General features: G+C 36.2%; 2 protein-coding genes across 4 annotated transcripts in view; both read right to left on the bottom strand.

Moving 5' to 3' along the window:
- Positions 1-26,681, bottom strand: part of IPO11 (importin 11) — a 203,517-nt gene that overhangs the window by 31,881 nt on the left and 144,955 nt on the right. For 2 of the 3 annotated variants that reach the window (XM_036848210.1, XM_036848211.1), the window contains one exon: positions 3,131-3,226. In XM_036848210.1, the coding sequence (XP_036704105.1) occupies positions 3,131-3,226 (96 nt within the window). Of the gene's footprint in view, positions 1-3,130; positions 3,227-21,257; positions 21,486-26,681 lie in introns of all 3 variants that reach the window. The other variant, XR_005019404.1, reaches the window with a different exon arrangement.
- LRRC70 (leucine rich repeat containing 70) lies at positions 18,804-21,345 on the bottom strand. Its single transcript, XM_036848212.1, has 2 exons — positions 21,258-21,345; positions 18,804-20,758 (listed from the first exon to the last, which is right to left on the bottom strand). Exon 2 carries the CDS (start codon positions 20,745-20,747, stop codon positions 18,852-18,854), a length of 1,896 nt encoding a protein of 631 aa, XP_036704107.1. The 5' UTR covers positions 20,748-20,758; positions 21,258-21,345; the 3' UTR covers positions 18,804-18,851.

Below are 26,681 nucleotides of genomic sequence, written 5' to 3'. Positions count from 1 at the left end.
AATCTAGGGAGGAAGAGACAAGGCTAATAATGTAAACTGAGGATCAGCAAAGAATACCGCCCCATCAACTTTATAAGAAACTGGGCTTTTAATTTTAAGAAATGGAGCAGAATGGATCAGAAGGGTAAAATGGGAGAGAGATGCCAAGGAGGTCACTGAGATCAACATAAGTTAGGATAATATACAGGGGATAATTTAGAGTCAAGGAACCAAGGCTGCTTCTGATATCCTCTATTCCATTCTGAAGAGCTATCTGGTGGGTTAATGTATCAAGTGAAGGGAGAAAAATGCTTATAAAAGCCTAAATTTTATTTTTGTTAAAAAAAAAAAAGCTATATCCTTGATGGCTGGTATGTTTTATACTCTCTAACTATAAAAAACACAATTTATGAGTCTTTTTCAAATAAATTTTAGTGGCTCTAAGCTTCCTGAAATGCTGGCTAAATCCTTTCTTCCTTATTACTTCCCAAATTTTGGCAATAGGTTGTCAATCTCACCTCCCTTTGTGCCTGAAAACAATGTATAATTTAAGGAAAAAAAGGGAAGCCACTCTAACCAAAGACAAGCAGAAGGCAAATTACAGGTGTCATTAATATATTTTCCTGGTCTAATAAAATAAGAACTCTACTAACTAAAATACAAACATATAAAGAAACTCATGCAAAAAGATGAAACTAGACCACACACCATACACAAAAATTAACTCAAAATGAATCAAAGACTTGAACATAAGACCTGAAACAATAAAACTCCTAGGAGAAAACATAAGTGGTTAGCTCCTTGACATTGATCTTGGTGATGATTTTTTGGATCTGCTCCAAAAGCAAAGGCAACAAAAACAAACAAGTGGGACTACATCAAACCAAAAGGAAATCATCAAAAAAATGAAAAGGCAACTTACTGGATGAGAGAAAATATTTGTAAATCATGTATTTGATAAGGGGTTAATATCCAAAATATATAAAAATAATTCAATTCAATACCCAAAAAATCAAACAATCTGATTAAAAAACAGGCAGAGAATCTGCACAGACGTTTTTCCAAATAAGACATACAGACAGCCAACAGACATATGAAAGATCTCAACATCACCAATCATTAGGGAGATGAAAATCAAAAACACAATGAGATATCACCTCACACCTGTTAGAATGGCTAGCCTCAAAAAGACAAGAGATAACAAATGTTGGCAAGGATTGTGGAGAAAAGGGAACCCTTGTGCATTATTGGTAGAAATGTAAATTGCTGCAGCCACTGTGGAAAATAGTACGGAGGCTCCTCCAAAAATCAAAAACAGGACTACTACATAAATCAGCAATTCCACTTTTGGGTATTTATCTGAAGAAAAACACTAATTCAAACAGATATATGCACCTCCCAGATCTGGGAGACCAGATAATGGTCTCCCAGTCAGTCTGTTGTGCTTACATCCAACATTTTCCTTTTACAAACCAAAACTTCCCTCATGGCTGAGTGTGGCATATTGAGTCAAAAGACCTTGGTTCTAGTCCTGACTCTTCCACTAATTTGCTGTGTCACTGCACTTTTCTGAGCTTCTGTAACCTATCTTTTAAATAATGAAACTACACTAGATAATTTCTAAACTTTATTTCTAACAACTTCCTGACTCTCATCGCTTCCAGTTAACACACTATGCCTTTTCTTTCTCTGACACTCTATTAAAGCACAATCTGGAATTCTACTGTTTTGTGTGCTTTGTTCAAAACATATATCGTTGTCTTTACACATTACTAGTGTTTTCATGGTGCTATTGTTAGACACACCCTCCCCCTAACCAAATTATATACTCCAAAGAAGACAGGGAACATTTGAATATAACCTAAATATTTCACAAGTAGTTGTAAACTTTGTCGCATATTATGTATGTAAGCACAATATTTATAGTCATGTGCTATAATCCCTACATTAACTTTTTAAAAATTGCCTACACACATAAAATGGTTTGTTATTTTGGGTTTGTAATCACAAAAGTTTGAGGTTTCCACGTCATCTGAACTCCTATGTTCCCGAAAGCTAAGTTACACACCAGAAACATTTTGTTTATACATGTTAAACATGTTATACATGTTTCAACTACATATATCTACTTTCCATATTTTTCAACAAAGTATGATTCGAATGGCAATCTTTCTCATTTGCTATAGATGGTTTTATAAAAAGCAAGGAAAATAGGCTAAGTACATTACTGAGAAGTCAAGCAGTATGGAATCTCATGAAGCCTTGCTTATCATTATATGAAACATGCCTTAAATTAATAGCAATATTAAGAAAGATATGATAATTCTATTATAAATAACAGGATATAATGATAAAAAATTTTTTCACATTAATAGTTATATAAATGTGAGATTATCAGCATTCCTGATAACATAATTTTAACTAATCTCCCAAAGAATACACAGTTGATGCTTGAACAACACGGATTTGAACATGTGTAGATTTTTTCAATAAATTCGTATTACAGTGCTACACATATTACAGTACTACACAACCTGTGGTTGGTTGAATCCATAAATGTGGAATCGCAGATACAGAGAGGGTCAACTGTAAAGTTATATGTGGAGTTTCAACTGTGCAGAGGGTTGGCGTCCCTAACCCCCACGTTGTTCAATAATCAACTGTAATTTTAACTACTCTCTTTTGGAAGTAGTCAAGTACCATATGACCCTCTAATATCTTAAAGGTGCCAGTGATGCTTCAACCAGTCAAATACAAATATAGGATGCTAATCCATTCCCCTTTCTCCATAACTCGCCTGAAGGGCAGGGGAACATTGTTAGTGGAAAAAAAGAACACACTATTCAAAATATCTTAAAAGAGAAATTTATATGTTAAAATACACTTGGAATTTTTTTAAAAACCTAATGTCAAATCATAAAATGATGATTAGACCAAAGAAGTCCAATTGAGAATTTCACTATAACAAAACTAAGCTTATCTCAAGATCAAACAATATTATAAGCAAAGTAACAAAAATATTTTTCTTTTATAAAGACAAAATTTAAAAGTTGCCATACCATGTTTATATGGTTATAGTAAACAAAAATAATGCAGGATATAATTAATTACTCCCCAAGTCAAAGTGCAATTAATTAAATGATCCACCTACTCTTTATAAGTTCCCGTTTCAGGATCTTCTGTCATAACATCATGTAGGCCCTCCACTGAGATGTTTATAATCCCACAGAATTTATCTTGGATAACACTAGAATAAAAGGAGAGCAAAACAGGTTAAAATGGAGTATTTCAACAGGTAATTCTTTTTTTTTCCTCTTAATTATCCTCTTGAACATGAAGAGAAATTTTAGTCTGAAAGTACAAAAGAAACTTTCAAAATGTATTTCTTAAATCAGAAATTGTATTTTGCATATTACATTAAAATTTTCTTTCACTAGATTACCAGTATGCTTAAATACTTAAGGTGGGTAGATCAGATGGGAAAGAGATGCTTTAATATTCTTTAATTTACTATAATAGTCTTGTGTTAATGTCATAACTAAAAGAATAAAGGTACAAAATTTTGAATATCAAGTCTCTACTCCTGAGGAAAAAGACAAGCAATAGACTGGGAAAAAATATCTGTAAAACATAAATCTGATGAAGAGCTTGGCGCTGAAAACTCAGATGACAACACAATTTAAAAATGGACAAAAATTTGAACAGATACTTCACCAAAGAAGATAATACAGATGGCATATGAGCACTTGAAAAAATGCTCAATATCATTCGTCATCAGAGAAATGCAAATTAAAACTGTAACGAAATTTTTTTTTTTTGGCCGCACCATTCGGCTTGCTCGGGATCTTGGTTCCCCGACCAGGGATTGAACCCAGGCCCTTGCAGTGAAAGTGCCAAGTTCTAACCACTGGACTGCCAGGGAATTCCCTGTAATGAGATTTTAATAAAAAGTAAAATTAAGAAGACTGACAATACCAAGTGCTGGCAAGGGTGAAAAACAACAGGACCTCTCATACATTGCCAGTAAGAATAAAAAATGACACATTCATTTTGGAAAACACATTGGCAGTTTTTATAAAGTTAACACTCCACACAACTAAGCAATCCCATTCCTGGGTATTTACCCAAGACCAAAACAAGTATTCTCAGATCTGTATGTAAATATTTATGGTAGTTTCACTGATAATCCAAAACTGCAAAGATCCTAATGTCTACCAACTAACAAAAGGATAAACTGTGGGACATTTATCCAATGGAATAATCAGCAATAAAAAGGAACAAACTACGGATACATGCAACAACCTGAATAAATCCCAAAAACATTACACTGAGAAAAACAAAAGATTCGAAAGGCTATATATTGTATGACTCCATTTATGTGACTTTCTGGAAAGGCAAAATTACTTAATCAGTGGTTGCCAGGCAAAGGGACACAAGGGAACTTTTGGGGGTGATGGTTATGTTCTGTATCTTGAGTGTGGAAGTGTTATACACTGTGTACATTTGCCAGAACTGTATGCTTAAAAGAGGTTTTACTGTATGTGAACTGTACCTTAATAAGCCTAACTTTTAAAAAGTAGAAGTATATAACCATTTACTGGCACACAAAATTATGCTAAAAATAATTGAATAAATTATAACTCATCTCCAGGGAACTAATAGTATCATTCCTGCAAGGGACATACTGTGTTTCTCATACTGCATTAACATGCATAATTAAGTTTTAAAATGTTCAGTAAAGTAGTTCCCAAAGTCAACACAGTTTGGGTCATGTTCCCACCTTTGTAAAGTCAAAACCTTTTGTCTGTACTTTCAAGTGTGATCAGGTTTTAGAGAACTAAATCACCAGATGGGCAAAATAACCAATAGTTGTTATCATTCTGTTACATTTTAATGTGTATGTAACAACCTATTGCAAGAGTATATATTTTTGATATCGCTATATATCCTTCGCATAAGAATTTTAAAAATCTCTCAAGAAAGAAACACACATACAGTCTGCCTTATTTGGTTTAGCGAGAAACACCTTAGAAAAAGGTACTGGAGCCAACAGGCACATCAAAAGCTGCTCAACATCGTAATTATTAGAGAAATACAAATCAAAGCTACAATAAGGTATCACCTCACATCAGTCAGAATGGCCATCATCAAAAAAGCTACAAACAATAAATGCTGGAGAGGGTGTGGAGAAAAGGGAACCCTCCTACACTGTTGGTGGGAATGTAAGTTGGTGCAACCACTATGGAGAGCAGTATGGAGGTTCCTTAAAAAACTAAAAACAGAGCTACCATATGACCCAGCAATCCCACTCCTGGGCATATAACCAGAAAAGATGAAAACTCTAATCCAAAAAAATATTTGCACCCTAATGTTCACAGCAACACTATTCACAATAGCCAAGACACAGAAACAACCTAAATGTTTCATCTGCAGTTGAATGGATAAAGAAGATGTGGTACATATATATACAATGGAATATTACTTAGCCATAAAAAAGAATGAAATAATGCTATTTGCAGCAACATGGATGGACCTGGAGACTGTCATACTATGTGAAGTAGGGTAAACAGAGAAAGACAAATATTACATGATATCACTTAATATGTGGAATCTAAAAAAATGATACAAAGGAACTTATTTACAAAGCAGAAATAGAGGGAATTCCCTGATGGCGCAGTGGTTAAGAATCCGCCTGCCAATGCAGGAGACACGGGTTCGAGCCCTGGTCTGGGAAGATCCCACATGCCACGGAGCAACCAAGCCTGTGCTCCACAACTACTGAGCCTGCGCTCTAGAGCCCGCGAGCCACAACTACTGAGCCTGTGCTCTAGAGCCCGCGAGCCACAACTACTGAGCCTGTGCTCTAGAGCCCGTGAGCCACAACTACTGAGCCTGCATGCCACAACTACTGAAGCCTGTGTGCCTAGGGCCCGTGCTCTGCAACAAAGAGAAGCCACCACAATGAGAAGCCCACGCACTGCAACGAGGAGTAGCCCCCACTCGCCACAACTAGCGAAAGCCCATGTGCAGCAACAAAGACCCAATGCAGCCAAAAATAAAAAATAAATAAAATTTTTTTAAAAATTAAAAAAAAAACCCCAGAAATAGACTCACAGACATAGAAAACAAACTTATGGGTACCAAAGGGGAAAGGGGGGTAAGGATAAATTAGGGATTTGGGATTAACAGATACACACGACTATATATAAAATAGATAAACAACAAGGACCTACTGTACAGCACAGGGAACTATATTCAATATCCTGTAATAACCTATAACGGAAAAGAATCTGAAAAAGAATATATATATATATATAAAACTGAATCACTTCGCTGTATACCTGAAACACTGTAAATTACCTATATGTCAAATTTTTAAAAGTCATATTAAAGAAAATGATTTTTAAAAAGCATTGGAAACCAAGATTGTGCACTAAAAGTTCAGCCACTCTCTCATTTCTCTAAGTGTTGGTCTTCTTGTCTGTAAAGTGAAGACTGGACTCGGGGATGGCAGATGCATGGCGGGGAATACAGCCGTTTTCCCTTCCCACTGCAGAGTAATTCGCCCCTAATCCATCATAGCAAGCTAAGGCAGGCAGGGCCTGACATTCCTTTTTAACAGAGCAGCATTCTGGATAGCTATCAACAACTGATCTCAATAGTTGAAAAAGACAAAAGCCCTGTATTCTATAGCTTCCAAGGCTCTTTACCAGGCCTTTACGTCAATATTATTTAGGGACAATCCACTCAGGCAGCTGCCTTCTCTGCTCAGATCACCTCCAAGATCAACCCCACACCTTCTAGGGCTAGAAATTTCCCAAGAAATCAATGGAATTTCTGAGTACTGTATATTTTCTCAAAAGAATGAATTTTCCTAACAGGTATCTGACAACCCACGTGTAACCATGTTCTACTATGTGTGTGAATGTTAATTATAAGGGAGTGTAGGGGAGAGAGAGATTTTAAAATGGTATAATTTGACAACCAGCTCATTTGTTTACAGGTTTTACTTCAAATTATCATATTGCTCAATGCTGGGGCTACCAGCATGGTCACACATGTTTCTGAGGAGATGGTAAGAAGTTATATCTTTGCCATAATTAGAAAATGATACAGTTCTACAGCACTGGGCCTCAATTCAGAGATGAACATTTACAGAATGAGCCTTGAAGGCTCAGAACAGATTGTGATAAACTGCAGCATGGATAAGGTAAACTTTTGACTGCACAATTCTTCCCAAAGGCAGTAACTTCACCCCTTTCTCATAAATGATCGGATTATTTAGACGACACTGCCAGAACCAGAACGAAGCTTGAAAAGTTCTGAGAGAAATCTAATAGGTTCAGGAACCTGAGGTTTACAGAAAGCCAAAAGATAGTATTAGTGAATGACTGACAAAAAGAAGTGTTAAAATCAAACTAAAGAAGATATAAGGATACTCACAGAAGCAGACTGGACACAGGCCAGAAGATATAGGTCCAACCTCTGCTCTACCTGCACATGCTAGTCAGGAAGAAAGACTATTGTCCCGGCCCATGCTTATTCAGGCTTGGAGGAGAAGTCAGTCATGTGATCACTGTGATTCACACTCCTTCTTCCCTCCCCTGCCTCCAGCTGAATTTCTAGCTCTACCAAGTGAGAGGCTTAGACAGATGACTGTCTTGTAGGGGTGAAGAAGGGAGGTGAGGCAACCTCAGTCAGTCATATTTTTCACTGAAATGTCACCCATGCTGCACAGAAAAGGACACAAGAGGCAGAGATCTAGCCTGGGGGAAAGCAGGGGGTGGGGGAAGGGGGGATTAATTCCAGTAGATGGGGCGGGGGGTGGGGGGGAACCATGCTTACCCTGGAGTACTTATTAAGTGCCAGAGGGGGTGAGGCTTGGACTGCAAGTTCAGAAAAGGGGAAAATGACTACGGCACAGGGTAGGAAGGTATGTAATCTGGCTTTGAATGAAAAGAGTTGACTCTAGAAAAGGAGACGGACTGAAGAAAAAGAGTGGAAAAGGAGATTCTACGCCACATTTTGGGATCAATAAAAGGAGAAGTTAAGCAAAAATTATCTTCAGAGTATTCAATTTCAAAAAGCACTCAGAAGGATGCAACTCAATTACCACTCATTAAGCAGTTTGGGAAAAGTACCCCAAAATAATACAGGTAACAAAAAGCTAAAAGAGGCTTGTACCTTCCTGGCATACAGAACAGATGTTTAAAGAAAACAAGCATTAGAAGTCATAAATTCTTTTCCTCCTATTTTAAGTATTAAAAAAATGTGTAAATGTTACATTTACGAAGAAGCCTTTAAAATAAAATTTTTATAGACAGTATTCTTTATGATTCTTTTTGAAGATTAAGCATTTGTTTCCCTTTTTATCCACACAATACTCTCAACTCTGTACTTTATAAATTAAGAATAAATCTTTTTTGTAATATACAATCTTTCTGAATTACATGCTTTAAAATGTAATTAGACATCTAAAATGGAAACAAAAGAGAGCTGGAAACCAGGAATGAAATAGCAATAGGTTTGGAGGAACAAAGGGAAGGAGAAAAGTCATTGTACTTTGATAATCTTATATACATTATTTCTTTAAATACACACAAGCCAGGAACTAGGTATTATACTGTTTTTGTTTTTTTATGAAAAAAGCTCAGTTTTTTCTTTTATGTGTATTACATACTGGAGTTACAAGTAATACTTTATTAGAATTCTCAGTGTATCATCTCCTAATAGTAGTCTTCTTGTGTACATCCATTCAAATCTGGTGTCTGGTGTAATGTGGGAGAAGTAAAGGTAGCCAGAGAAAACCATGTAATTTTAGATCTCACTCAACTCTTAATTCTCCAAAATCAGTGCTTACCATGAAGTGGCAGTTCACATTAACTAGGGCACGGCAATCTAGTATCCCTGAAACAGACAGCCAAACTCCATGCTAGTCTATACAACGGTCCCTCGATAACCATGGATGCTCAAGTCCCTTATACTATAAAATGGTGTAGTACGGTAGGCCCTCTGTATCCATGGATATGGAACCCACAGTTTTCTACAGCACGGTAGAAAAAACAACATTCAGGAGCTTAAAGAAAAAAAACAAAACACTGATTACTGATTATTCCAGCCAGAAGTTTATCTTGGTATACCCCCATGAGCAGACGTCAGAAGACTGGCTTACTGAGTATTAATAAGAGGTGGATTTATACCAGGATACCAATTAACTCACGAAGAAAGAAGTGATTAGAGTTAAGTGGTCATATTACCTAGGCCAATTCTTCCTGGTGTATAGGTCACCATGGTCAAGTTCATTCACTTTAGTCGACATTTTATGAGCTCACAAAACATGTTAGACATCCTGATAGGCCCTGGGGATAAAAAAGATGGCCACCTCAGGGAACTTAGAAACTAAAGGACAAAGAAATGAAGCAACAAAAGAGATGTTCCCTTTTTTTTTTTAAATCAGGTTATGATATCCTGAATAACTGACTGTCTCAATTTTACAGGTTTCTGACTTTTTGGGTTGGCCAAAAAGTTCCTTCAAGTTTTAAGTAAAAATAACAGACGCGTTGTTCATTTTCACCAAGAACTTTATGGAACAACGTATTCACTGTTTTGTTCCACTACCTTCTGCCAGTTTTCAGGCAACTTCATAATTCCATCTTCCCAAAACTTTTTATCTTTTTGAGCAAAGAACTGTTCCAGGTGCCTTTTACAGTCTTCCAGGGAATTGAAATTTTTTCCATTAAGAGGATTTTGTAAAGACCGAAATAAATGGAAATCTGGAAGTGCAATGTCTGGTGAATAAGATGGATGAATCAGAACTTTCCAGGCAAGCTGTAACAGTTTTTGCCTGGTCATCAAAGAAACATGCAGTCTTGCGTCATCCTGATGGAAGATTATGCATTTTCTGTTGACTAATTCCGATGCTTTTTGTCGACTGCTGCTTTCAGTTGGTCTAATTAGGAGTACTTGTTGGAATTGTTTTTGGCTTTCCAGAAGGAGCCCAAATTAGAGGACTCCCAATCCCACCATATATACAACATCACCTTCTTTGGATGAAGACTGGCCTTTGGTGTGGTTGGTGGTGGTTCATTTCACTTGCCCCACCATCTCTTCTGTTTCACGTTATTGTACAGTATCTACTTTTCATCACCTGTCACAATTTGTTTTAAAGGCGGAACTTTTTCATTACGTTTAAGTAGAGAATCGCATGTGGAAATACGGTCAAAAAGGTTTTTTTTGCTTGGAACCCAAACGTCAAAGCGATTCATATAACCAAGCTGGTACAAATGATTTTCAGTGCTTGATTTGGATATTTTGAGTATGTCGGCCATCTCCTGTGTGGTATAATGTTGATTGTTCTCAATTAATGTCTTGATTTGATCGCTATAAACTTCAACTGGACCATGGAGCATCATCCAGCGAGAAATCTCCAGCACGAAACTTGAGACTGGATCATTCTACCACCACTTGAGATCTTAGAATTTTCAAGTTAACTTATCCTTTATTTATTGCATTAGGATAGATGCTTCTCCTAAAGGAATCCCAAATTTGATATAAACTTATTTTCATTTCACAATGCTAAATGGGACCCAACTGATTCTATTCATTTCCTTATTATTGAGGGCTTCAAGGAGGCAAATGGGTGCCTTCTATTCTTTCTCCTTAATTTAAGAACTTCCAAGGGCTATCGAGAGCCTCAGCAAGCTCTACGAAAACCACCTTTCCAAAGTGGTATTGAACTATTCTTCCTTCCACCGCTTTCAGGCATTAAGTCATCACCTCCTGAATACAGAAGTTCCTGACTCCAATAACTGCTTACTCCCTTCCTGCTTCTCACAATGTTCTCCCTCCTTTTTTCTACTCAATGTATAATTCACATTTTCTTCACGAAGTCTTCCCTGACCACTCTTTACCTCACTGTAATTGAGCACTCTGCCCCTGGAATTTCCAATAGCATAAAACCTCTGCACTACTCATGTGGCGTGCCACTCATGTGGCACCTTTTTTATTACTTTCTTCTTATGTCCTTTAATTTTTCATGCCTGCATGCCCGCTCTCCCTAAGATGGTAAGTTACATGAAGCAGAGCCCATGTGTTACGTTTATTTCTTTATGTCCCTTAGGGTAACATTATGCATCATGTGAACACACAATAAATAATCATAGGAATTTATGATCCCCAAAGCTCGAAAACTGCCCTCCCTTGTTTTTTTTTTAAACAATATTATTTTTACTTATTTCTTTTTTAAATTACAAGTATAGGTAACTAAGTTGTAGATTACATATTACAATTGATTAGTCTACACCGGACATTAGGCAGAAAATAGAACAGAAGGTGGCTGTGTTGGAATCTACATCTGAAACATTCATCTTAGAAAATGCAAGGAAAGTTTAACATCAAGGATGAAAGGAGAGAATAAAAGTAAAACTGAAGGGCAAGAAGTATTAGTAATCTTCCTTTTTACCTATCACACTTTTCCTTTTCTTATTTTACATACTTGGTTGATACATTAATTTATTTGCATAGATCAGAGTTACAACTACGCTACAGAAAGAAGACCGGCCTCCTTAAACATCTGCTTGTTTTGTTCTTCAAGTATGTTGTAAGTGATGTACTATATATATATAGACACAAACATTAAATAAGTAGGTGAGAGCATTAAAAATTTTACTCAGTGGGTAAAGACTACCTGATCATTTAAAACAATTCCACATACTTTTTAGTAAACTTTTCTTTTTCAGTTAAATGCATGTGAGTAAAACTACAGCTCTTAATCTTGACTTAGTATTTCCTAAAGGTATGACATTTTCTGGGTATGTAGCAGCATCTGTAGAATAAGTGAACTGCAGAAACTTCACGCAGAGTGATTTTTCCTTGCTTTTGAAAACTATGTACTAAAGAAAAAAAAAATCCATCTTTCTTGTGTTTTTCACCCAACTTTAAAAATCATGCTGGCTTAAAATTATTTCTGTCCTTTTGTATCACTATGAACCCAGCCACAGGTGTTCAGAAAACAAAATGCCCCTAGAAAGATAGTGCAAAATTTTTAATCCCAAAGGCACAAATAAAAGAAATATTCTAATATTCATTTGGTTAGCCTAAACAATAAATATTAGGTTAAATGTGGACAGGACTCTAGTTTCTTTCCACTTATCCAATTTTTATTAGTATTTTTCTAGTAAGCATTTTACACTTCCAGTTTTTAGATTAACTGATCCATCACCATAGAGCCTGTGCCTTAAATAACTTCTCTGTAAGTGATGGATTTACACATTTACATCACATCTTCATTCCCTTGGGCCTTGGAGGAAAACAGGAATGCAGAAACATCAAATTTTCAGTTACTTTTTCTGAACAGTTTTATAATCGAAAATTGATGATTTAAGTTTTTCATAGTAGCAAGCCCAAGAAAGAAAGAAATCAGAACTTCAGTCACTTTAAAATTTTCTCTGCTCTAACCAGACAACAATTACACTATTCGTACACTGCACCTAATAATATCTGAACTCACTCACATCATTAAATCCTAAGTCAGAGGGTCAATGAAGTTAAGGTAATTTAAGAAAATAAGTTTTTAAGCACTAAGAGCCACAATCAAATAAAATATTCTGTAAATTATACTTTTCTGCTTATATTAACAATATTAAGCAAAGAACAGCAGTTTACTAAAAGAAAAAGGAAAACGAAAAAAGCCTTGATTTATCAGTCTTATTCCAGAATTCCTTCCACATCGGAAGTTATAGAAGTGGTGACATTTATACTAAAATCAGGTTTTCCCCCTATTTTCCAGGACCTAGGCTGGAAATACTTCTGTCACTTAAATGGAAACATACACCCTTTCTACACAGTTAATTCTCTTCGTGGTCATGGAAAAGTGTATGTATTAATAAATCTAGTTCCCCTGACAAATACTGGGCGAGGAAATAAAAGGATAAAAAGTTCATAATGGAAGTTCACTAAGTTATTTTAAAATTAAAGTTTACACAACAATTATCCTTACATATTATAAACCATTCCCCCAATTAACTTTTTTTTCTTTTTTGACTGCATAGAGGTGGGGGAAAAAAAGCAAGCCATTATCTTTAAGACAATAAGAAATAACTACAGTGATCTATGTATTGTGGGATGAGAAGAAACTGCCATATTATATGATTTTCAAGAGGAAGACTATGCTTTAAGAAACACTGCTCAGTGAAGATATACTAAGGTTCCATTAAAAAGAAGATGATCAATGACTGGCACAGAACTGTTTGGAAAAGACATTAGGCTGAAAAAATCCAATCAATGCTTATTTTCAAAGTTTACAGGAGTCATTTGACAAACTTTTTTTTTTTAAGTGATACAAAAGAATTTAATAGAGATTTAGTAATTATGGGGTTGGAGGCACGACCTCACCATTATAAATGGTGGACACTGTTGAAAACAGAGCTATACAAGTTATCACAAGGCAATCATGAACATATATCTTCTGGATAAATGAGAAAAAGCCAACTTAGTTAACGTTATTAAAGTTATATGAAAAGATACTTGTGGCTTAGAGTTAAATTTCTGGAGAAGTGCTGTATGCCACACTGCTCAGACCAAAATGAAGATAATGTGCTCTGGAAAACAGTGTTACGGGATCAGAAGGGAAGCCTGTGATGATGAGAACACTGATGTCAAAGATTTACATGAAGCATTTGAATAAAACTATCACGAAATAATGGGAAAAAAATCTCTCTATTTACATTATTTTAAAATATGTATGTGTAACTAAACTAACAATATAACAGGCATTTTGACTATTTTGTTACAGCTTTGTAAATACAACATATTCAAGCTGACCAAAAACCTTATGTAGATTTTTCTTACAGGGAAAATGAGTTAACTGCCTGCTATTTAGACCTGCCTCATTCAGGCACATTGCCAAATTCCTCCTAAATACTGCTAGCACTTGCAATGACCTCTCTGAGCTTTGGAACCCTATTACATCTACATCCTCGTCATCCACTCTTGGCAGTCTCACAAGCATCTCTAACTTAAGGTAGCCAACACCAAACTTTTGAGTGCCTTCCCAACAAAAACAAAGGAAAACAAGATAGAAAATCAAAATCAGGCTCTCTTCCAGTTGTCCTTATCTGACTACAGAGCAATTCTAAGCACCCAGTGACTCAGGCCAGAAACCTGGGATTCAGTTTTGACCTTCTCATTTACCCTTCCAAAACCCGATTTATCATCAAATTCTGTCACATTTATCTATGAAATTTTTCGACTTCTCTATATTCCTACTGTAAACAGTGTGCTACAAGTCAATTCTGTCTCAGTTTGAACTACTGCATAACTTCCCACATGGGGACGCTTCCACTCTTTGCTTCCCCTAAATCATTCTCTACACAGTGCTGTTCTGCAAAATCTGATCATGTCTCCCTTGCTTTAAAGTAAGGGTTTACGCATGCTAACACATATATATGGAATCTAAAAAAAAAAAAAAAAAGATGGTTCTGAAGAACCTAGGGGCAGGACAGGAATAAAGACGCAGACGTAGAGAATGGACTTGAGGACACGGGAAGGGGGAAGGGTAAGCTGGGACGAAGTGAGACAGTGGCACTGACATATATACACTACCAAATGTAAAATCGATAGCTACTGGGAAGCAGCTGCGTAGCACAGGAAGATCAGCTCCGTGCTTTGTGACCACCTAGAGGGGTGGGATAGGGAGGGTGGGAGGGAGACGCAAGAGGGAGGGGATATAGGGATATATGTATACATATAGCTGATTCACTTTGTTATACAGCAGAAACTAACACAACATTGTAAAGCAATTATACTCCAATGAAGATGTTAAAAAATTTTTAATAAATAAATAAAGTAAGTAAGAGTTTAACCTTTCAGTAACTTCCCATTACACATAAAAATCCAAACTCCTAATCATGGTTCACTCAACCCCATCTCACCTGGCTGCTGCCTACCTCTCTCTGACCTCACCTCACTTTTCATACTACTCTCCAGCTGTACCAGCCTTCTTTTTGACAAACACTTTCGTAGTTTGAGGACTTTCATGGAGGGATTCCATCTGCTAAGAATGCTACTGCCTGAATTTACCTGGTTAGTTGTAATTATAGTAGGAATAAAACTCCAGGAGGGCATGGTCCTTAATGGGAAAAAAACTCAGATTTTTCCTTCCCAAGTAGGGAGAAACCCTGTTCTTCCCTACTATGTTTCTCTTCTGTGAGTCTTCTTTACTCACAGCACACTTTACTTCTGGTCACCAAATGTGTGGAAGATTTTCCCAACATGCCATTCTGTGACACCCGCTGGATGACCTACAATTTAACTCAATTCTAACACTATCTCCCTGGAGATAGTGTCAGATCCCACAGGTTAAGGTCTCAGACCCACAAGACTGAGCCACCCCCCAAGTCCCTCAGATGCCAAAGGTTCCAATGACTCCTCCCTAGGTTCAACTGATTTGCCAGAGAAATCACAGAATTCAGGGAAACATGTTTACCAGTTTACTAAAATATATGATAAAGAATACAGATGAACAGCCAGATGAAGAGCTACAGAGGGCAAGGTCTGGGAGGGTCCTGAGCACAAGTGCTTTGGTCCCTGTGGAGTTGGGGCATATCACCCTTCCGATGTGGGTGTGTTCCCCCATCTGGAAGCTCCTTGAACACCCTACTATTGGGGTTTTATGGAGAATTCCTTACATACATACTCAATTATTAACTCCATTTCCAGCTCATCTCCCCTCTGTGGAAGATGGGGCTTGGAGCTGAAAATTCCAAGCCTCTAATCATGGCTCAGTCTCTCTGGTGACCTCAACCTAGGAGCCCACCCCAGAGTTGCCTCGTCAGAACAAAAGATGCTCCTAATGTTCTTATCACTTAGGAAATTACAAGGGTTTCAGGAGCTCTGTGCCAAGAATCAGGGGTAGAGACCAATACATATTTTCTTCTTTTATCTCAGAGGTCCCCATTCTAGAAGACAATGCCTTAGGAGGCTTTCATAGGTGAGAAGCAGATGATTTAAGAAAAGGGGTTCTGAAAGCCAAAACATGAGGAAACTGAACTAGAACATAAAAATTGTTGCTCCATGGGACCTCAAACAAAATACAAAGAAAATGTGAACTTATGTATTAAGAATAGAATTAAGGCTAGGAAGAGTATCAGAGAAGGTATCTGGCAAAAAGTGAGCTTTTCCAAAGCCAATATCCAAACTAAGGACAGGCAAGGGTTTACGCTCAGGTACTGGAAACTCAAGACATACGGGAAGACATGGAGATAAAAGGAAAGTATTGTATATTACAATTACACACTACTGACCATCAAAAAACTACTTCCCACTAAAATATAGTGCCCTCTACTATGTCACATGATGCCTCAAGAGTCAGGAACAATGAAACAAGGCACATTTGGACCAGCAGAACACATACTATCCACTCCTTTCATTCATGCTGCTTTCACCATATTTATCTTTTAACCCACAGGGCTTCTCACATTAAAGTATGCAGCCACAAGAGCCTACCAACTTCAGTAGAGTGATGACTAGAGATAGAGGGCACTTTTAAAAAACTATACTTGAGACAGTATAATACTGAAAACCATGGGCTCATCACCTTGTTAATATTGCTCCATAACTGTGAAATCATTAACTAGCTAGATAATAATTTGAGACAACTGATGCATATCCCTCCCCACTCACCTAAGGCCTTATCAGTAAGTCCAATAACAGAAAAGAAAAATAAAAGCTTTAATGAGAAATGAAATGGGCCTTCTCAGGAGAAAAGAAATTAAGTTACTATTCAGTAGGCGATGCATAAAAACAAAGTCTAACCGGCAAAGAGAACAACCTTCTCTTTGGTTTCACGTACCCTGTTCTCTTTCCTCTTAGTCCAGAGCAGCACAACATATTACAAGTCCATGCATACGTTTTCCAGTCTGGCCCAGTAACAGAAGACAAGCAAGGAGTGAGATCCTTCTAACAAGGAAGAACAAGAAGTACAATAGGATGTGGGGAAGTGAATGAGGGACCAACTTGGTAGGAAGACCTAACATCAAAGCTCATTTTCAGAACCTTGTAAAAGGTTTCCAGGCTTTCTTTTCCCATTTTGGCAAAGCTTAAAAACAAATATGGAAAATTTTACTGTTTTTGTTGTGCTGTGGGTAAGATAATGGAGTGAAAATGCCCTTATTACATGTGGGTCCCCCTCCACCTTAAAGCTTAAACACTTGGTTATTTCTATAATTCTTAAGTTCAAGAAATGTCCACATATATGTTATGTTTGAATGTTCTATTTCTTGACCTAAGTAGTGATTAAAACAGGTGTATTTACTTCTGTATGTGGTTTATAAATAAACAAGAGTTTTCTAAAATGTTGCCTGTAGTCTAAGGGCAAATATTTTCCAAAAACCTAACATCTGATTTCTCCCTCACCTGCCATGCCTCTGCCAATCACCAAGGCACCTTCCAAAGTAGCTCTAGAATCCATCCATCCTCTCTGCCACCACCCCAGTCCAGGGCTCCAGCGTCTCTCCCATGAATCAGTGATCACTCCATGGGAGATTCAGATTAATCCTGCTTCTAGTCTTGTTCCTTCCAGAAAGAGTGCACTTTCAGTTGGTATTTGCCAAATGCTAAATGTTTAAAAGAATCCTTGGGACTTCCCTGGTGGCTCAGTGGTTAAGAATCCGCCTGCCAATGCAGGGGACACGGGTTCAAGCCCTGGTCCGGGAAGATCCCACACACCACAGAGCAACTAAGCCCGTGCGCCACAACTACTGAGCCTGCACTCTAGAGCCCGCGAGCCACAACTGCTGAAGCCCACGTGCCTAGAGCCTGTGCTCTGCAACAAGAGAAGCCACTGCAATGAGAAGCCTGCGCACCACAATGAAGAGTAGCCCCTGCTCACCACAACTAGAGAAAGCCCCCATGCAGCAACGAAGACCCAGTGCAGCCAAAAATAAATAAATAAATAAATAAATAAATAAATAAATTTATTTAAAACAAAGAATCCTTGAATGTGTAGTCAAACAGCAGCATTTGGTTCCCTTAACAATGCTTAAAATCTTTCCATGGCTCCCTGCTGCCCTAGGGAAAAACATGAAATTACAACATCCTTCACCGTCTGATTTCTTTCTCTAGCTGCAAATCTCATAATACCACTCACAACTCCAGTTGGACTGAATTTTAGTTCCTGAAAAGCAGTATTCTATTTCTTCAACCCTCTACCTACTATTCAGCTCTCTTTCGCTGGGCTAATTTCTACTTATCCTTTGCAATCCAGTTTCAATGTCACTTTTCTCATAAAGCTATCTCTCACCTCCACATATGTTACTCAAGATAGTACCTTCAAGTGCAGTATTTATCATACTGTACAATAACCATGTGTGTCCTCCTCTACATTTTCAAGCTCTGCTGAGAATAGGAACCATGTCCATGCTATTCACAATTATAACCCTAGCACCCAGGCATCAGTATAGTATAAAATTAAAAGCATGGGCTCTGGAATCAGACAGACTTAAAAAGTGTCACAAGCTGTGAGAATTTGGGACAGTTTCTTAAACTCACTCTGCCTAAGTTTCCTTACCTGTAAAATGTAGATAGTACTACCTTATAAGGCTTTTTAAGGATTAAATGTTATATATGAAGTATTTAGCATAGTGCTTGGTACACAGAAACATTAGTTATTATTAATTACTTAATACAGTGCTTATCAAAGAAAATATTTGCTGAATGAATACAGTATTCACAAATTATTAAAAACATATATTTATTAATGCTAAGCTCATATAATTCATTATATATCCAAATAAAGTCTATAATTCTATAAGGATGCTTCAGTTTTATTCATGTCCATGACACTGAGGTTTTCTTATAGTCAATATTCAGTTGAATTATAAAGCAGAATGTTCAAAGAGAATGACCTGTGCCTCACTTTCAGGAACAATTTGTTTATGAAGTCGAATCTGCTCCAAACCAGGGCATTCTAGAGAATTTGGGGAAGTGTTACAGATTGAAGCTGTTACATTATACCTTGCTGACTGATAAAAGCTGTAGTATTCAAGTCTATTTTCCCCTGAGTTTTCTGGTGCCTTTAGTTTTTGTTTAAACTGAACAACTTTGTAGATCAAAAAAACGATTAAAACACAAGCTAAAATAAAAAAAGCTAGCAAAATGTCAAAAGCCTCATTCAACTTTTCAACTTCTTGTGTACAAATTAGAGATGTTTTCCCTGACACCGAAGCAGCATCAATCGGTAGAGCACTGTTTTTTTCCAAGTTCAAGTTAACAGGAGAAGTAAGCTGTATTTGCACAGGTAACACTGCAGTAGTCTCTAATGGATTACCAAAGGTATTCTCTTGAAAAAATCTACTGGCAGGTGAAGTACGAATTCGTTCCCAGAAAGTAACACTCTCAGTGTTTTCCAAATGTTTCCCATTTGTGGTTATTTTATGCCAGGCCATCATTAATGCAGTGGTCTTGTGATGAATATGAAGAGATTTTATAGCCCAAGCTCTGGATACATTTGTTGAAGATGTAACGCAATTTGTAAAGTCAGTCCATTTAATATAATGCAATGCTCTGCCACGCATGGATGGGGGATTCTGACAATAGATGTTTAGAGTAATGGCTGAAGATGCTAACCAGTCGCGAAGACCCAATAGTTTGCAGTTACATTCCCAAGGATTAGAATTTGCCTGAAGATGAGTCAATGAAGATAATGGCTTAAGGACCCTTGGATGTAAGTCTGTAAGATTATTAAATGACAGGTTAAGAATCTTCAAAGATGCTCCCATGTTTTCAAAGGTATCATTATCAATGCTGATTATTCTGTTTCTATCTAACTTAAGGTAAATTAAATTCTTTAACAAGCTAAATGTGTCAGAATTTAAATTTTCTAAATCATTATGACTTAAGATCAAATGTTTAAGATTACTAATTCCACTAAACCCATCCCTAGTAACATTTTTAATTCTTGATTTTTTCAGAAGGAGATACTCCAAGTTGACAAGTCCTTTAAATGCAAAGGGCTGTATTGCTTCAATATGGTTATGAGACAAAGAAAGTCTTTTAAGACTCTTAAGAACTTCAAAAGCATTTGATGGTACTTTTGTTAAATTATTACCTTCTAGATACAAACAATCCAGGTTTCCAAGGTGTTGAAAGCCTGAGTCTGATATCCTCAAAATTTTATTGTTTGATAAATCAAGTATCCGAAGAGCAATCATACCAACAAACGTACCACTCCCAAGGACAGTGAGGCGATTTCTTTGTAGATTTAAGTACTGAACTGAAACTAGATCATGAAATACTCCTCTTGCAACAAAAGATACTTGATTAGACTGTAAATATAAATTACGAAGGTTGGAAAGTCCCTCAAATATTCCAGGATCCAAGCGTTTTATAAAATTATTATTCAGATATAGAAAATATAGCTGCCTCAAATGAACAAAAGCTTTTGGATATACATACACAATGCTAGAATTATCCAAATACAACGCTACAAGAGAATGAAGTCCAGTTAATTCACTTTCATTTATATGAGATATATTATTTCCAGTCAGATATAGAAAAACTGTACTTTCAGGAAAATTCTTAGGAATGCTTGAAAGGCCTAAGTTACGGCAGTTAATTTGTCTCCCAGTGCAGAGCTGGCAAACAGACGAACATCCAAGTATCTCTTTATGGAATAATAACACAAGATAACAGGTAACAAGTAGAAACAGTCGTAGGCAAGGCAGAGAAAAACGTACTCCACACATAGCCCTGTTCTTGGTTTTTCTGTTCATATCAAAATTGGCTATAAAAAGAAAAGGTAAAACTTTAAATCATCAAAAAGTTCTTTAAATAAAAGTTTTATAATACTAGAAATTCTATACTCTATTTTATTTTATTAGGATCAGCCATAATACTAAATATCATAAATCATACTATGGTGATAGCATAAAACAGTAAGGCTGAAATACGTTCTAGAATTATTAGCACCTCCAGGCCATTAACCCACTGTTTGACAAAATGATAATTCAAATTTAATGAACTGCAAAATAAAATGTTTGCTAACTTAAAATATTACAACTGACTATAACTAAAGTGACAAATGATGATGCAGGGATAAAGATCTTTGGATATAATATGCCCCTTTATCAACTTAAAGTCTAATATCAATTAAACAACATTATAATTTAGGAATTATACACATTCAATACAGAACAATTAAGCTCCCTTTAAACTACAGGTTTTTACAAACCAAATTATTTTTTGTTTCAGCTAAAAGTTCATATTTAAATAAATAATCTTACCAAGAACAGGAAATTCATATTATTAACACTCAGCTGATTCAAGTAAAGGTTTTCTTTCTATATCTGAAGAGCGACATTTCTAAACTCCATTTCTTTTGTGGCACTGTTGACCTCCACCCCTCCACCTCTTTTTTTTTTTAAGTCACAATTTGCTCAGGAAACAGCACTCTTCACATTGGTTCCTCCACACTCAGTGTGTAAAACAGAGGTTGCCATGGATACAGGAAACTGAGAGACAGGAAATAATGTTATCTGTGTTTCAAAAGTATTGTTAAAAGGAAATCTCAGGAACTTATTTTTTCAGAATGCAGTTAACTTGAGTTTTCCTAACGCACAAACCTAAATATTTCATTTTAAAAGTAAGTATTTTTTAAACATGAAAATTTTAAATATTCAGAACGAACAAACTCCGTATACATCAACAACAAATAGCTATCGAATGGAAAAAGCAAGTTGAAATAAGATGTAAATAGAGTAATGTAACTTTTGTGAATTTTTTAAATGCATAGAATATTTATATTGTTTTGAATATACAGTAGAGACTTCAATTTTGCTTTATTCCTTAAAAATAAACAGGTAGCAAAAACAAGTAATTTAGAACAATGAACTTGACAGATGCTGTTCTTCTGTGCTCTTCTTTTTTAATTAAAAAAAATTGGTGCATATAAAGTATTGAATACGACCAATTAGTACCTTAATATATTAAGGTATATGCCTTGAGTTGTAGAATGATATCAGGTTGCATACCAAGTTACTGACAAAGGTTATCTTTGACAAGAAAAGTTGAGGAGAGTGAAAGAAGCCCTTTAATGACTTTTGACCATATATACATCTGAATTAACCTGAATTTTTTACAATAAAAATGTATCTGTGCATAATATAATATTTTAAAGGATTTAAAGAGTTGACTATAAACTGTATATATTATACATTGTTTAGTCATTAATTTTTCAAAAACCTGACTGCTTAGACTTTCTAATTCTGACATTTATTAATATTACTAATACCCTGACAATGCACTTAAAATATCAGTAATAATATATATAATTGTATACTATAACTCCCTTTTGATATTAAAGCAGCTTTATTTCACATCAAGACAACTACTTCAGATAATAATATAAATTATTTCCATATTAATATTTTGTATAACACCCAGCACTTTCTTTCAATTACAATAAAAAATCAGAGGTGCATACTAGATAACAGATCTTTATCAAAATGACTTACAAATCTCACAGCTATCCTTTGTGGCTGGCTATTGTAATTGCTATTTTATAAACACAGAAATTAGAAAACAACCAAAAAACCAAATGACAGAGAAATGACATAAATTAGAGGTAAAGATGAAACAAGAGCTAGGTTTTTCAAGTTCATTTTGTTTCATATTTTCAATAACATACAAAGCATAATGAGGTATGTTTCACAGATTTTTTTCAACTGTGTCATACAACTTAAAGAATTATGAGGGGGTTCAGGACACGGTACCCCAAAATATAGCACCTTGGCATACTGAATACTTTAAGCTGAAGGAGTCTGAGCATACAGCATGAGCAGGAATTTCTCTCTCTGACCTCTCCCACCCCCAGCCACACCCCCATACTCCCTGCCCTTGTCCCCTGAAACAAGTCATTAAACCCTCAAGTGAGAAGTGCCCTCCCTATAATGGGAGGAATCCTTATCTCCAAAGACAAGAGGTGTCAGAAGAATCCAAACAAATGGGACTTGTAAAATTTCCCCTGGTTTATTATACTTACCTCACACCCTTTACCATATCATATCTTTCCATGACTTGCCATTCTACATCAAACCCAGTGTAAAAACACACAAGTTTAACAGTTTCTTTGAGTCTTCATTTCCTTATGAAGACTCCCATGACATGTAAAACGTACATTAAATTTGTATGCTTTAATCCTGTTGTCTTGTCTTTCTCAGTTTAATTTTCAGACCCAGCCAGGGACCCTAAGAGAGTCAAGGAAAACTTTTTACTCTCGTACGGTCTAGAAAAAGTCAGAGAAATTGGTCCATCGAAATCAAAATAAAATTTAAAGAGGGTAAACTACAAGGTAACAAGATCAGAACATTCATTAATTAATTTTGTCCTCTGTTCTAGAAATATCCAAAGCAGACAAAAATATTTATTCTTACTAGATCTTGAAGTAAAGATCTGTTCATCTAGGAGTTGTTGCTCTTAGAGACAAGTGATCACTACTAAAGAAGACCGCAGAAATCAAAACCTGAAGAAAGCTGATGCAGGGAAAGAACCAGAGACCTCTTCATCTTTCTTGCTATGAGCACATCACGAATTAGTGGCAAAATTGCCCACTCAAGGTTTAGATAAGAACTCAAGTTTCCCAGCTTCCCACTGCACTTACCGGAGGGTACATTTCCCTGTGCTTTAAATACTTTCATTTCACAGTAATCTGTATTATTTAGGTAATTTTAAATCCTCTCATGAGCTTTAAGTTCTATAACATGTTTAATAAAATCTTCATATCTCTCCAATGCACAATAATTCTCCCCAATCTGAATTCTGACATTTTGAATTTGCTCTGGAATAATACATCAAAATGGTTCCTCATATCCCTTTTCTCATTCCTACTAATATTCATTAGAACTATTTCTGAACACTAAGCCTCCTAAGTAGGCATCCTCCCTTTTCTTTCCAGGAAACTGGCTCACTAAATTATTTCTCTCTCATTCTTATTGCTAAACCTTCTTTTGTACTACCTCTATCTTTAAATAATCTCATGCCTTAAGTTTCAACACATATCTATTTCCTTTCCATTCAGCAATTCCATCACAAGTACAAAAATACAAAAATAAGAGGAAAACTGTTCTATTACCATCTTTTACATATATGCCATCTGCATTATTTAGACATATAGCGTCTATGTATAAACCAATCAAGATGGGTTTACATCTAAAGAATGGTTTATAATAGCAGTTACTGATCTTACTATGGATCTTAAAAATTACTTATAGATCCTAAAATCAAAAGAATCAAAACTTGAAATGGGGTTTACAATAAAAATTAGTCCAGTAACAATAAAAAATATTATCATTTTGCTCAATGTAGGGGAAAATTTTAATGAGGAGCAGTATCTCAATACAGATTGCTTAACAGTTGCCAGGAAAAACAAAAAAAAAGTATCACACAGCAGCGAAATCGGACAACACCTTGACCAGAATTGACATGATTAATGAGAAGCAGGTAGACACCACATACTGCTAGATGTGATATTTCAAGAAGAACACATCGCTTATGTAATATTCCAAACAGGGATGATTAACCTGGATCTAATCATGAGGAAATATCAGACAAACCCCAAATGAGGAACATTCTGGGAGAGAGTAAGGGAGGAAGAAAGGGAGAGAAGGAGACAGAGTAGAATTGTATTTTTCAAAAATGTTAGTCATAAGTGAGAAAGACTCAGGAAATGACATTACAGTGTAAAAGAGACTACAAAGACACGACGACTAAAAGCTTAAGTATTTAGGAGCAAAAGGCCATGACTGATGCAATTTACGCAAATGGTTCAAAAATAAAGCACCATGTATGGTTGGTGTGTGTGTGTTGGTGCATGTGTGTAATGTCTGTATACACACACATAGAGACAGAGAGAATAAGAGACGGGAAGACAGAGAGAGGACACATGCTAACAAGTCCAGGCTGTCATGCTCATGGAATTTACTGAGAAAGTCATTAAAATGTACTAGAAGGACTTCCCTGGTGGTCCAGTGGTTAAGACTCCGCCTTCCAATGCAGGGGGTGCAGGTTCAATTCCTGGTCGGGGAACTAAGATCCTACATGCCCCACAGTGTGGCCCAAAAAAAAAAAAAAAAAAAGTGCTAGATACCCAAATGTCCTTCAATGGCTGAAGTGGTACATCCATACAATGGAATACTACTCAGCAATAAAATAAGAACATTCTAATAACATACACAATAGCTTGGATGGACTTAAAAGACATTATGTTTCAAAAGGATATATACTGCCTGATTCCATTTATATGACATTCTCAAAAAGACAAAATTATAGTGAAAGAGAACAGATCAGTGGTTGCCAGGAGTTAAGGGTCAAGGGGAGGATGACTTCCCTAAAGCATATAGCAAAAGGGAGTTTCCTCAGGTGATAAAATTGCTCCTTGTATTCTAATTGTGGTGATGTTTTCACAAATCTACATGTGTGAAAATTTATAGTAGTGTATACCCCCCCAAAAAAAGTCAAATTTACTCTGTCAATTAAATAAGTTTTTAAGTCCTTTTATTTTCAAATACAAATATAAATATTTGTGGGTAAAAAACAAAATACATATAAAAAACTGCTAGACAAACACTTGTTTGATTTACAATCATGACCAGTTTTACAAGGGAAAAACAAAGAGTACTTTGAATGGAGAACAGGGAACCCTCCTACACTGTTGGTGGGAATGTATATTGGTGCAGCCACTGTTGAGAACAGTATGGATGTTCCTTAAAAAACTAAAAATAGAGCTACCATATGATCCAGCAATCCCACTCCTGGGAAAAGATGAAAACTCTAATTTGAAAAGATACATGCACTCCAATGTTCATAACAGCACTATTCACAGTAGCCAAGACATGGAAGCAATCTAAGTGTACATCAACAGATGAATGGATAAAGAAGATGTGGGGTATGTGTGTGTAGTGTGTGTGTACACACACTACACACACACACACACACACAGAGAGACACACACACAACGGAATATTACTCAGCCGTAAAAAAGAATGAACTATTACCATTTGCAGCAACATGGATGGACCTAGAGATTATCATACTAAATGAAGTAAGTCAGACAGAGAAAGACAAGTATTATAAAGATATCACTTATATGTGGAATCTAAAAATGATAAAAATGAACTTATTCACAAAACAAACAGTCTCAAAGACACAGAAAACAAACTTATGAATACCAAAGGGGAAAGAGGGGGGCTGAGGGATAAATTAGGAGTATGGGATTAAATAGATACACCACTATATGTAAAATAGATAAATAACAAGGATTTACTGTATAGCACAGGGAACTATATTCAATATCTTGTAATAACCTATAATGGAAAAGAATTTGAAGCTGTACACCTGAAACTAACACAATATTGTAAATTAACTATAGTTCAATAAAAAAAAGAGAGAGTGCTTTGAAGGTACTGAAAAGCATGCCAATTTACAGAATTTGTCAAAATTCTTGTCAAAGAAGCTTAGCATAGTCCAAACACAGAGAGACTAGCCAGCAAGACTGGTGCAGAATGACTGAGTAGGTTGAGATAAGACTCAAGGAGTACGCCAAAATTTTGGCAGACCCTGTAGGACAAGTTACTCCGTGGAAGCCACTGAAGAGTTCTCAAGTAGGAGAGGGAAAAGATCACTTTTCCTTTTAAAAAAATGGTTCTGTCTTC

This window comes from Balaenoptera musculus, chromosome 3, assembly GCF_009873245.2.
Source record: "Balaenoptera musculus isolate JJ_BM4_2016_0621 chromosome 3, mBalMus1.pri.v3, whole genome shotgun sequence".
In the NCBI taxonomy this organism is placed as follows: Eukaryota; Metazoa; Chordata; class Mammalia; order Artiodactyla; family Balaenopteridae; genus Balaenoptera; species Balaenoptera musculus.
This window is presented reverse-complemented; position numbering and strand designations above follow the sequence as displayed.

What these genes read in the sequence shown, in the direction of transcription:
- LRRC70 (XM_036848212.1), bottom strand. Translation starts at nt 20,747, where the DNA reads ATGAACAGAAAAACCAAGAACAGGGCTATGTGTGGAGTACGTTTTTCT.